The following is a 13,862-nucleotide window of genomic DNA, read 5'->3' on the forward strand; positions in this document are numbered from 1 at the left end:
GTTTGGTCTTATAACACTGCTGTGACGGACCTTGGGACCTTTTACTGCGTCAAAGGTGCTATATAAACACAAGTTGTTGTTGTTGTTGTTGTTGTTGTTGTTGTCCCCCTCCCGGCCAATCACAGCACACACCCCGCGCCCGCTCACAGGGGCAAAGACTGACGACCGTTAAACATTAAATATTTAAACCCAACCGGCAAGTTCCGAGCGCGAGCCTCTTTCAACCGAAACCATGGCCGCAAACCCCGCCTCCCGGCGGCGCTGATTGGCCAGTGGCGGAGCGGTGTGGGAGAACAGTGGGGAAGCGGATTGGCCGGAGCGCCTGGCACTCATAGTGAAGGAGGTGGCTTTCCGGGGCGGGGCTCTCCCGGGGGAAGCCGACTGGCCGGAGCGCCTGTCACTCAGAGTGAGGGAGGCGGGTTTCCGGAGCAGACCCGGGCCTCAGTGGGAGTCGGACTCGGAACTTGGGCAGTGTGTTTGGGTCGAGCGCTAGTGACGCCGCGGTGGGCCCTTGTCTCGGCGAGTTGGAGCCGGTGGGAGCGGTTCACGGCGGCCGCCGCCTGCTTTTATACTCGGGGCGGGGTTTATTTCACACTTTGGATTCTTCTTGTTATTATTCACTCGGGGGGAGCCAGGGCGTCATGGCAACGGGTTTGGTGAGCGAGCTGGACAGTCGCTTCTTCCCCGGGAACCTGCTGAGCGGTGGGGATGGGGGGGAGGTGTTTGCTCCAGTCTGTACTATATATAATGTGTGGGATTTTGTTGTGGATTGTGGGAGGGGAAACACATTTAAATAGTGTTTACAATGACGGGGTCTGCTGCCCAGTGAGTGAGCCACAGTCCTGGCTGGTGGCTACAGGATGTGCTGCAGATGGTACAGATCCAATGTGTAATCCATTGGAAGGTAATGCACCTAATTACCTACCTGCCAAATCTCAGTTATTGGGAGTGGGCACGATATATCGTATCATTTTTAAATGAACAAACCGCAGCCGTGCCTTCAGTTGCCTGGGCCCTAAGCTCTGGATTCTCTTCCTGCAGAGCTCCAGGAGAAGGTCATTCGGTTGCAGCAGGAGAACAAGATGCTGCGTGTACAGCAAGAGGAGATGCACAAGGACCGATTAACCGAGTTCCAGATCGTGCTGGACGCTGCCATCAGGAACACGCACAAACTGGAGAATGAAAACAGGTCAGCAGGGGGAGTTGGAAATGTGCCAAAAGCACATGAACATTTTGGGAAGTTCAGTGTTGAAGCATGTATTTTTTCACCCAGGTAACCAATGTGCAAGCAATTAAGAAAGCAAATGGTATGTTGGCCTTTATTTACAAGAGGATTTTGAGTATGAGTAAAGTGCAATTATATCGGGCCCTGGTGAGACCACACCTGGAGTCTTGTGTACAGTTTTGGTCTCCTCACCGAAGGAAGGATATACTTGCCATTGAGGGAGTGCAATGAAAGTTCACCAGACTGATTCCTGGGATGGGGAAGATTGTCCTATGAGGAGAGATTGAGTAGACTAGGCCTATATTCTTCAGAATTTAGAAGAATGAGAGGTGATCTCATTGAAACATACAAAATTCTTACAGGGCTTGACAAGGTGATGCAGGGAGGATGTTTCATGTGGCTGAGGAATCCAGAACTAGGGGTTCTAGTCTCAGAACATGATCAGATCAGCCATGATCTTGTTGAATGACGGAGCAGGCTCGAGGGCCGTATGGCCTACTCCTGTTCCTATTTCTTATGATCTTAGAAACATAGGAACATAGAAAATAGGTGCAGGAGCAGGCTTTGAGCCTGCACCACCGTTCAGTATGATCATGGCTGATCATGCAACTTCAGTACCCCACTCCTGCCTTCTCTCCATAACCCCTGATCCCTTTAGCTGTAAGGGCCACATCTAACTCCCTTTTGAATATATCCAACGAACTAGACTCAACAACTTTCTGTGGTACAGAATTCCATAAGTTCACAATTCCCTGGGTGAAAAAGTTTCTCCTCATCGCGATCCTATATGGCTTACCCCTTATCCTTAGACTGCGACCCCTGGTTCTGGACTTCCCCCAACATTGGGAACATTCTTCCTGCATCGAACCTGTCCAATCCCGTATAATTTTATATGCGTCTAGGCTTATATTCATTCCAATGAATACAAGCCAAGTCGATCCAGTCTTTTTTAATATGTCAGTCCTGCCATCCTGGTAATCAGTCTGGTGAGACTTCGCTGCACTCCCTCAATAGCAAGAATGTCCTTCCTCAGATTAGGAGACCAAAACTGCACACAATACTCAAGATGTGGGTCTCACCAAGGCCCTGTACAACTGCAATAAGACCTCCCTGCTCCTATACTCAAATCGTCTCGCTATGAAGGCCAACATGCTGTTTGCTTTCTTAACTGCCTGCTGTACCTGCATGCCTACTTTCAATGACTGATGTACCATGACACTCAGGTCTCGTTGCACCTCCTCTTTTCCTAATCTGTCACCATTCAGATAATATTCTGTCTTCCTGCTTTTGTCACCAAAGTGGATAACCTCACATTTATCCACATTATACTGCATCTGCCATGCATTTGCCCACTCACCTAACCTGTCCAAGTCACCCTGCAGCCTCTTGGCATCCACCCAGCTTAGTGTCATCTGCAAACTTGGAGATATTACATTCAATTCCTTTGTCTAAATCATTAATATAATAGTGTAAATAGCTGGGGTCCCAGAACTGAACCTTGTGGTACCCCACTAGTCACTGCCTGCCATTCTGAAAAGGACCTGTTTTTTCCCACTCTTTGCTTCCTGTCTGCCAACCAGTTCTCTATCCACGTCAATATATTATCCCCAATCCCATGTGCCTTAATTTTACACACTAATCTCTTGTGTGGGACCTTGTCAAAAGCCTTTTGAAGTCCAAATACACCACATCCACTGGTTCTCCCTTATCCACTCTACTAGTTACATCCTCAAAAAATTCTAGAAGATTTGTCAAGCATGACTTCCCTTTCATAAATCCATGCTGACTTGGACCGATCCTATCACTGCTTTCCAAATGTGCTGCTGTTAAATCTTTAATAATTGATTACAGCATTTTCCCCATTACTGATTCAGGCTAACCGGTCTATAATTCCCTGTTTTCTCTCTGCCTCCTTTTTTTATAAAGTGGGGTTATATTAGCTACCCTAAAAATCCATAGGAACTGATCCAGGATCCATGGAATGTTGGAAAATGACCACCAATGCATCTACTACTTCTAGGGCCACTTAAGTACTCTGGGATGCAGACTATCGGGCCCTGGGGATTTATCGGCCTTCAATCCCATCAATTTCCCTAACACCATTTCCTGACTAATGAGTTCCCTCTGTTCCTCCTTCTCGCTAAACTCTCGGTCCCCTTGTATTTTCGGGATTGTATTTATTTGTGTCTTCCTCAGTGAAGACAGAACCAAAGTATTTGTTCAATTGCTCTGCTATTTCCTTGTTCTCCATTATGAATTCATCTGATTCTGACATTAGTCTTCACATATCTATAGAAGCTTTTGCAGTCAGTTTTTATGTTCCCTGCAAGCTTACACTCATATTCTATTTTTCCCCTCTGCTGAAATCTAAATTTCTCCCTGTCCTCAGGTTTGCTGCTTTTTCTGGCCAATTTATATGCCTCTTCCTTGGATTTAACACTATCCCTAATTTCCCTTGTTAGCCACGGTTGAGCCACCGTCGCCATTTTATTTTTTACGCCAGACAGAGATGTACAATTGTTGTAGTTCATCCATGTGATCTTTCAATGTCTGCCATTGCCTATCCACCATCAACCCTTTTAAGTATAATTCGCCAGTCTATCCGAGCCAATTAATGTCTCATACCATCGAAGTTACCTTTCTTTAAGTTCAGGACCCTAGTCTCTGAATTAACTGTGTCACTCTGATGTCCTTCCTTACTATTGCGTTAATCTCCTCTTTAACCAGTAACACGACCCCACCTCCTTTTCCTTTCTGTATATCCTTTGTGAATATTGAATACCCCTGGATATGGAGTTCCCAGCTTTGGTCACCCTGGAGCCATGTATCCATAATCCTAATTACATCATATCCGTTAACAGCTACCTCGCAGTTAATTCATCCACCTTATTACGAATGCTCCTCGCATTGAGACTCCGAGCCTTCAGGTTTTTTTTTTAGCACTCTTTGTCCTTTTAGAATTATGTTGTAATGTGGCCCTTTTTGATTTTTGCCCTTGATTTCTCTGCCTTCCACTCTCTCTTTTCTCCTTTCTACCTTTTGCTTCTGTCCCCTTTTTTACTTCCCACTGCCTCCCTGGATAGATTCACATCCCCCTGCCATATTAGTTTAAACCCTCCCCAACAGCACTAGCAAACACTCTCTAAACCTCGACAGCTTCTCTAACCCTCTCTCCTCCTTTGAGCCGCTTCTTAAAGCCTACTTCTTTGACTAGCTCCTGGTCACCTGTCTTAATATCTCCTCATGTGGCTCGGTATCAAATTTTGTTTGACACCGAATTAAGGTGATTCGATCAAGAAACAGGGGCGACATGAAACATAGAAAATAGGTGCAGGAGTCGGCCATTCGGCCCTTCGAGCCTGCACCGCCATTCAATAAGATCATGGCTGATCATTCCCTCAGTACCCCTTTCCTGTTTCTCTTCATACACCTTGATCCACTTAGCCGTAAGGGCCATATCTAACTCCCTCTTGAATATATCCAATGAACTGGCATCAACAACTCTCTGCGGCAGGGAATTCCATAGGTTAACAATAAGAGTGAAGAAGTTTCTCCTCATCTCAGTCCTAAATGACCCACCTCTTATCCTAAGACTATGTCCCCTAGTTCTGGACTTCCCCAACATCGGGAACATTCTTCCCGCATCTAACCTGTCCAGTCCCATCAGAATCTTATACGTTTCTATGAGATCCCCTCTCATCCTTCTAAATTCCTGTGAATAAAAGCCCAGTTGATCCAGTCTCTCCTCATATGACAGCCCAGCCATCCCTGGAATCAATCTGGTGTACCTTCACTGCATTCCCTCAATAGCAAGAACGTCCTTCCTCAGATTAGGAGACCAAAACTGAACACAATATTCCAGGTGAGGCCTCACCAAGGTCCTGTACAACTGCAGTAAGACCTCCCTGCTCCTATACTTAAATCCCCTAGCTATGAAGGCCAACATACCATTTGCCGCCTTCACCGCCTGCTGTACCTGCATGCCCACTTTGTGTCTGATGAACCATGACACCCAGGTCTCGTTGCACCTCCCCTTTTCCTAATCCAGATAATATTCTGACTTTGTGTTTTTGCCCCCAAAGTGGATAACCTCGCATTTATCCACATTATACTGCATCTACCATGCATTTGCCCACTCACCTAACCTGTCCAAGTCACCCTGCAGCCTCTTTGCATCCTCCTCACAGCTCACACCGCCACCCAGTTTAGTGTCATCCGCTAACTTGGAGATATTACACTCAATTCCTTCATCTAAATCGTTAATGTATATTGTGAAGAGCTGGCGTCCCAGCACTGAGCCCTGCGGCACTCCACTAGTCACAGCCTGCCATTCTGAAAAGGACCCGTTTATCCTGGCTCTGCTTCTTGTCTGCCAACCAGTTCTCTATCCACGTCAGTACATTACCCCCAATACCATGTGCTTTGATTTTGCACACCAATCTCTTGTGCGGGACCTTGTCAAAAGCCTTTTGAAATTCCAAATGCACCACATCCACTGGCTCTTCCTTGTCCACTCTGCTAGTTACATCCTCAAAAAAATTCCAGAAGATTCGTCAAACATGATTTCCCTTTCATAAATCCATGCTGACTTGGTCCAATCCTATCACTGCTTTCCAACTGCCCTGCTATTTCATCCTTAATGATTGATTACAACATTTTCCCCACTACTTTATTTTTTAAACACAGCGAGTTGTTGTGATCTGGAAGTACTTTTGAAGTGTATTTGTGGTTGTAATGTAGGAAACGTAGCCGTCACTCTACGAACGGCAAGCTCCCACAAGCAGCAATGTGTTAGCGATTAAATAATATGTTTTTCTGAGGGCTAAATATTGGCCAGGGCATTGTGGATAACTTCCGCTGTTCTTCAAAATAATGTCATGAGATCTTTTACATCCACCTGAGAGGGTAGAGGGGGCTTGGTTTAAGATCTCATCTGAAAGAAGGCATCTCCGACAGTGCAGTGCTCCCTCAGCACTGCATTGGAGTGTCAGCCTAGATTTTGTGCTCAAGGTTCTGGAGCAGAACTTAAACCCATAACTATTGAGTCTTTTTAAAAAAAAAAACAAATTGGTAATACAGAAAAATAGACAGGAGGAGTTGAGGGCAGTTCTCGGTGCAATTATCTCCTTCCTGTCACTATATGAAGACACAGTTTTATGAGGATTACTTCTTTACCCAGAGAGTGTTGAGAATGTGGAAGTCACTACCACATGCAGTGGTCGAGGCGAATCGCACAGATGCAATTAAGGGGAAATTAGGTAAACAATTATTTATTATCCTTTGTTATTAGGGCCCCCCGCGCCCCCCCCCCTCCCTTTCACCATTTGAGCCTGCTCCGCCATTCAATAAGATCATGGCTGATCTTTGACCTTAACTCCACTTTCCTGCCTGATCACCATATCCCTTGATTTCCCCCAGAGTCCAAAAATCTATCGATCTCAGCCTTAAATTTACTCAGAGACTCAGTATCCACAGCCCTTTGGGATAGAGAACTCCAAAAATTCACATCCCTCCTCATCTCAGTCTTAAATGGCCGACCGCTTATCCTGAGACTATGTCCCCTAGTTCTAGACTCTCCAGACAAGGGAAACAACCTCTCAGCATCTACCCTGTCAGTCCCCCTCAGAATCCTGTGTTTCAATGAGAACACCTCTCTTTCTTCTTAATTCCAGAAACTATGTGCCCAATGTACATTAGGGAGGGGGGGGGGGGGAGAGGAAGGAGGATGGAGTGAGGAGGAGGTGGGATGATAATCCCCATAATATAATGGTGGATAATCTTAGTCATGGGTTAAAGACAATCTGTGTATGGGATCTTCAGTTTTGTGTGAGGGGGTTATCACCTATTGTAAGGTGTGTATGTATGTGCTTAAATTAGATGTGTATAAAGAATCTGCTCATAGCCGGAGTATGGGTAAGAAATGATGGAATCAGTAACGGCAGGAAATGATGCTGTATCAGGACTATCTCAGTCACACACTGTCGCTGACTTGGGTCTGACCGTTTCTAGCAGAGGGCCGGTCATGCTGCAATAATGGTGTGTGTTAATCCCGTAGAAAGAAAGACTTGCATTTATATCGTGCCTTTCATGAGCTCAAGACGCCCCAAAGTGCTTTACAGCCAATGAAGTATTTTTGAAGTGTAGTCGGTGATGTAAAGTAGGAAACGCAGCAGCCAATTCGCACACAGTAAGATCCCACGAACAGCAATGTGGCAATGACCAGCTGATCTGTTTTAGTGATGTTGGTTGAGGGATAAATATTGACCCAGGACACTGGGACGAACTCCCCTGCTCTCCTTCCCAATAGGAAACTTGGTGTTGCCTAACTTTGCATTTTATTTAAATTTCAGGATATCTTGTGAGCTGGAGGAGGGCGGGAATCTTACTGTGAATCTGGAATGTTGTTGAAGTATAGAAAGCTCAGTACTTCTGTTTATAGTTCAGCTGATTCTGCTTGTCTTAACTCAGTATCTCCCGGCTCAGTGAGATTGGGACAGTCATGCCACTTACTGTGTGTTGATGCAAAGCAGTTTGAGATTGATGGTAAGGGGAGATGTGCAGAGTAACTCTGAAGATCAATAGTTTTCATTGACCATGGGCCAGGAGAGAGTTTGACTCCACTTCAGCTTTGCACCAGCTGCAACCATTATGAAGTGACGTTAAAACAGTTGGTCCAGTGAAGAATTTTTTTTTTTTAAATCACATTTAATCCTAATTTTAGCAAAGCGCTGACTCTGTTGTCAGCACCTAGAATCATAGACACACAGAGCACAGGAGGGGGCCATTCGGCCCATCGTACCTGTGCTGGCTCTTTGAAAGAGCTGTCCCTCCCTGCTCACACTCCCTGCTCTTTCCCCAGAGCCCTGTGAATGTCTCCTATTCAACTATTTATCCAATTCCCTTTTGAAAGTTACTATTGAATCATCTTCCACCGCCCTTTCAGGCAGTGCATTCCAGATCACCATAACTCGCTGTGTAAAAATGTTTTCCTTCATTTCCTCCGTAGAATTTTTTTGCTAATTATCTTCCGACCTCAGTGTTTCAATCCCAGGAGAAAATGAACACAATCCTACCTTCTCTGAGGGGCAAGAAAACCTCTTTTCAATATTTTGAGTTTGAGCATCAAGAGAGCAACTCCAAAATGAAGATGAATTCTCAGTGGGCCGATGTGGGCTGTGCCTGTATGGGTAGTGTGTTATACACCCCATGCCTGGCTAACAGGACTCTATCCCTGTGTATTTTAAGCAGCATAGCTTGGTGCTTATTAAGCATTGTGATCAATGTGCTGGTGACCTGCGATAGTTTTGCTTCCTTCTTTAACAAACTCTTTTTATATTCATAGGAACAGTCGAATCAATCGCAGAACCTCATCGACTCTGAATTTTCTAAATTACGCAATATTTTGGGTGAAAAGGAACGGAACTTGGTCGAAGAACTGAATGAGGAAAAGGATGATATTTTATTGAGAATGGAGACAAATCTGAGAGAAATCCGAGACCATTCACAATAAGCTTTCCTTGTTGCTTATAAGTAAGCTGCACTTGGGTATAGAAAGTACAATTTTGAAGTTTGTAGATGATACAAAACTTGGCAACGTAGTGAATAGTGAGGAGGATAGCAGCAGAGTTCAGGAGGACATAGACAGACTGGTGAAATATAGAAACATAGAAAATAGGTGCAGGAGTAGGCCATTCAGCCCTTCGAGCCTGCACCACCATTCAATATGATCATGGCTAATCATGCAACTTCAGTACCCCATTCCTGCTTTCTCTTCATACCCCTTGATCCCTTTAGCCATAAGAGCCACGTCTAAATCCCTTTTGAATATATCTAACTAACTGGCCTCAACAACTTTCTGTGGTAGAGAATTCCACATGCTCACAACTCTTGAGTGAATAAGTTTCTCCTCATCTCGGTCCTAAATGGCTTACCCCTTATCCTTAGACTGCGACCCATCGTTCTGGACTTCCCCAACATCGGGAACATTCTTCCTGCATCCAACCTTACCAATCCCGCAGAATTTTATATGTTTCTGAGATCCCCTCGCATTCTTCTAAATTCCAGTCAATATAAGCCTAGTCGATCCAGTCTTTCTTCATATGTCAGTCCTGCCATCCTGGGAATCAGTCTGGTGAATCTTCGCTGCACTCCCTCAATGGCAAGAATGTCCTTCCTCAGATTAGGAGACCAAAACTGCACACATTATTCAAGGTATGGCCTCACCAAGGCCCTGCACAACTGCAGTAAGACCTCCCTGCTCCTATACTCAAATCCTCTCACTATGAAGGCCAACATGCCATTTGCCGCCTTCACTGTCTGCAAAATCTGCATGCCAACTTTCAATGACTGATGTACCATGATACCCAGGTCTCGTTGCACCTCCCCTTTTCCTAATCTGTCACCATTCAGATAATCTGCCTTCCTGTTTTTGCCACTAAAGTGGATAACCTCACATTTATCTACATTATACTGCATCTGCCATGCATTTGCCCAAGTCCAAGTCACCCTGCAGCCTCTTAGCATCCTCCTCACAGCTCACACTGCCACCCAGCTTAGTGTCATCTGCAAACTTCGAGATATTACATTCAATTCCTTCGTCCAAATCATTAATGTATATTGTAAATAGCTGGGGTCCCAGCACTAAACCTTGCGGTACCTCACTAATCACTGCCTGCCATTCTGAAATGGGCTGACACATGGTGGATGCAATTCAATGCAGATAGGTGTGAAGTGATGCACTGTGGGGCAAACAACATGGAGAGGCAGTGTAATCGAAATGGTACTATTTTGAGGGTTGTGCAAGAATGAAAGGAACTGGGGTGCAGGTTCACATCTTTGAATATGGCAGGGCAAGTTGATAAAGACAGACAAGAAAGCTTGTGGGAGACTTGGCTTTGTAACTAGGGGCATTGAATTCAAAAACAAGGAAGTCATGCTAAATATTTACAAATCACTGGTTAGGCCTCAGCTGGAGTATTGTGTAGAATTCTGTGAACCACACTTGAGGACGGATGTGAAGGTCTTGGAGAGGGTAAGAAGGAGCTTTACTCAGATGATCGTAGGAATGAGGAACTTAAGTTATGTGGAGAGATTGCAGAAGCTGGGATTGTTCTCCTTGGAGCAGTAAAGGTCAAGGGGACACCTAATAGAGGTATTCAAAATTCTGAGGTGTTTTGATTGAGCAAACGGGGAGAAACTGTTTCTTCTGGCAAGTGGATCAGTAGCCAGAGGTCATAGATTTAACATAATTGGCAAGAGAACTAGAGGGGAAATGTGGAGATATTTTTTCACAAAGGGTTATTAAGATTTGGGACCTGAAAGGGTGGTGGAAGCAGATTCCAGAGGGACTTTCAAAAGGCAATTGGACATGTACTTGAAGAGGATTAATTTGCAGGGTTATGGGGAAAGGCTTGAGTGTGGAAATAAATTGGACAGCTCTTTCACAAGATGCACCGCTTTAATCTCCTCGATGTCTTTCTGACATCCAGGCCCACATCACATCCCTGCTGTCAACTCTGCTTGTCTTAATACTTTCTTGTTTCTTATTTTTAAATTCATTCACACAGTTGTGGAAATCTGGAACTCTCTCCCTCAAAAGACTGAATGCGAGGATCAAACAATTCAACATTTTCAAGACTGAGATGGGTAGATTTTTGTTGGTTAAGGGCATCAAGGGATATGGAGCAAAAGTGGGTAAATGCAGTTGAGGTACAGATCAGTCATGATCTAACTGAATGGTGGAACAGGCTCCTCCTATCCCTGTGCACCATCCTCTGCAGTCAGCCATGTTTATAATATTCCCACAACACTGTAGTTCCCGAGTGCTACAGTAGCCTCGTGTTTTGGAATTGCTGATTCCTAATGCATTCAGCATTCCCGCCTATACAGCTTACTGTAGATGTTCCCATCTTTTGGCCCCTAGTTTACCCTTGTTAATGTTACCCGGTTCTTGTATATCACCCACCTGCTGTCTAGATTCCACTCTGTAATCAATGTCATGTGGATCACCTTTCCTCCTGGCCTTCTCCCTCCTATCCAATGCTTCTTGCAACTACTTCAATGTTCCTGACCAGTTCCATTGTTTTATTTGGTCATCTCTTTTTTTTTTGTCACAAGAAAAATGCCATTTACTTTTCAAAGTTCCAGTATTATTTTCGCTGCACATTGACAGGCAATTATTTTCATATTTGCGATTTCCTTTGCAAATACCTTTTGCACCAAAAACAGGAAGTATAAGAAAGGAAATTGCTTTGATTTTCTAGACCATCCTTGCATGGGGTGGTTCAGAGTCCTTATAGCAGTGGTGGGGATATCCAGCCCGGCAAGTCATTCTATCCGGCCCGCTGGATGGGACAGAAGTAGAACACGAGCCGGAGCTCGAGCTCTACATTCGTGTATCCACTTTCACTCCTCATGGGTCAGAGACAGACCTGAACTGCAGCCAAGAAAAAACCATGTTAATACTTCATTCAAATTAATAATTCGCAAAAGCGATTCTCCCTGGCCCGATCATAAAACGCTCCTTTCTGTAATTTTGGGCCCCTGTGGCAGACGTCCATACCCAGAATGCACTGCGTACTGGAATATGCCCTATACATTTTAGAGTGGAGTCATGGCTGCTCATCTCCGCAAATCTTTTACCGAAGAAAGTGACGGGGCTACATCTTTCCTCTCCCGGTATCGAGTACGACGGCAGGGGAGTTCTCCTCTGACACCAATTGGGACTGCATTAGTCATCTTTTCAGAGGGACATAAGGATGACTGAGTTGGGAAATTGATGCTGACACAGGCTCCAAAGAGGGAACACTTCTATTTCACAGCACTGATTCACAGAGACCAGAAGATACCACAACATTTTCAATTTTTATCTTTGATTCATTTCTAAGCAGTGTCGAATACATGTTGTGTATGTAATATAGTATCTGACCACTCTCTGAATTTCTGTTTATGCAATGGTTATGAGAATGCTATCTTCCCCCAAATTATTTTTTGCGCGCGGTCCCTTTAAATTTGCTGCATGTCCGGCCACTATGCAGCCACGCATGCGCAATATCTCCCAGCGGCAGGAGCGGGGAGCGACCTGCGCAGGACCGCGCGATTGGTGTAATGTTGGTGGGCGGAGCAGCTCACCAAAACTTGCTAAAATAATTGCCCACCCTGACTTACAGGATTTCTTACATTGTCATTTAGCCTTTCCTGATCCTCCAGTACCTTTTGTCATTTATCTTCAACGTGCACAGACCTATCTCTAGGTAACCAACTCATCATCATTACCACACTCATCATCACCCACCTCCCTACAGCCAGAATCTCCCTGCATCCCACCAACTGCATCTTTGTCCTAACCATGTTCTCTACCTTCTGAACTGCTTCTTCCTCATGAATTAGCCTAATGCATTAGGAGTTAGTGATTGATCTAGTTGAATGCTGGAACAGGCTCGAGAGGCTGACTGGCTTACTCCTGTTCCTATATCTGTACATTGTGTCTTTACAATCATTCCTCCTGCTGTCAGTGTATTCTCTATTCTCTTGCTTGCTCGGTTTCCTCCAGCAGTTATTTCTGTTTCTTGCTGACCCTGTACCTGTTGCAAAAATCCCTGTCCCAGCTCCCCAGTGACTCGCCCTCAATTATGAGTACCAGCCCATCCACTTCACTAAACTCTGACTCAATTAGTCCAATACTATCCACTGGCCTTTGCTAATTAGCTTTCCAATCGTTTCCTTGCATTAGTTCCCGTCCGCTCCTCTCAAAGGCCCAAACCTTTTCCTTCAGTTTTTGGGCAGCTGAGATCAGCGAGTTGCTCCGCACTTTACTATTGACTCTCGAGCTCCTTCATGCTGCAAAGTCGAGCCTTGTTTAGTCTGTTTGAGCACTGCCAGCGGTCTGCTGTGCGTTAACCTTTGTGTTTCTGTCTATTTCAGGAGAGTACACCAGAGTAGCAGAGGTTCAAGACGCTCTCCAAAAATAACTGAACAACATTATAAAGTAGCATATTGAAGAGCTGGTTTTATTTTCTGTTTAATATTTCATATTTACATCATTAGTGAAGACGACCATCAGCCAAACATAGCGGAAGGCAGCCTGTCTCTGAGAGCATTTAAAGGGCTACCCAGTATAGAGTGTGGAGACATGTAATGGACATTCTCAACCCTGGTACGGAGGGCCTTTCCTGTTTTCTTACTTAACCCGTCAAATCCTCAATAAGTGGGCACATCTTAAGAATACCAGACACAAGTACAAAAATGTAAATATTATCCATACCCACTTCAAATAAGAAAATAAATGAAATAGCAGCATGTGATGTCTGATTCATGATTTATAATACAACAATCAAATACTAATCACAACTATTTTAGAAGCAATCAGCCATTATAATTAATTCATTAGTAAACAAGCAGTGATTTAAATCATTAACCTCTTACAGTGGGTTCTCTCATGGTTTAAAACTGGAGAATTAATGCACGAGTATATTCACAACTGATTTGGTCAAATCACTTTCAATCACCTCCTGACTCCCCAAAGCATATAAAAAGCACAAGTCAGAAGTGTGATGGAATACTCTCGGCTTTCCTGGTTGAGTGCAGTTCCAGCAAAGTTCAAGAAGCTCGACACCATCCAGGACAAAGCAGCCGCTTG

At 44.6% G+C, this 13,862-nt stretch overlaps 1 protein-coding gene across 2 annotated transcripts; it reads left to right on the forward strand.

The window, feature by feature from the left end:
- The first annotated feature begins 367 nt into the window (after positions 1–367).
- Positions 368–13,533, forward strand: LOC139229649 (protein Hook homolog). 2 transcript variants are annotated; one of them, XR_011587770.1, is made up of 4 exons: positions 368–656; positions 1,042–1,189; positions 8,568–8,755; positions 13,148–13,533. XR_011587770.1 is itself a non-coding variant. In XM_070861170.1 (4 exons), exons 1-3 carry the CDS (start codon positions 709–711, stop codon positions 8,662–8,664), a joined length of 441 nt encoding a protein of 146 aa, XP_070717271.1. In that variant the 5' UTR covers positions 368–708; the 3' UTR covers positions 8,665–8,755; positions 13,148–13,533. The 2 variants fall into 2 exon arrangements, 1 of the variants encoding a protein (XP_070717271.1); XM_070861170.1 differs by having other exon boundaries at positions 368–904.
- Positions 13,534–13,862: the final 329 nt, after the last annotated feature.

The sequence above is a fragment of the Pristiophorus japonicus genome, chromosome 19 (assembly GCF_044704955.1).
Source record: "Pristiophorus japonicus isolate sPriJap1 chromosome 19, sPriJap1.hap1, whole genome shotgun sequence".
Taxonomy (NCBI): domain Eukaryota; kingdom Metazoa; phylum Chordata; class Chondrichthyes; family Pristiophoridae; genus Pristiophorus; species Pristiophorus japonicus.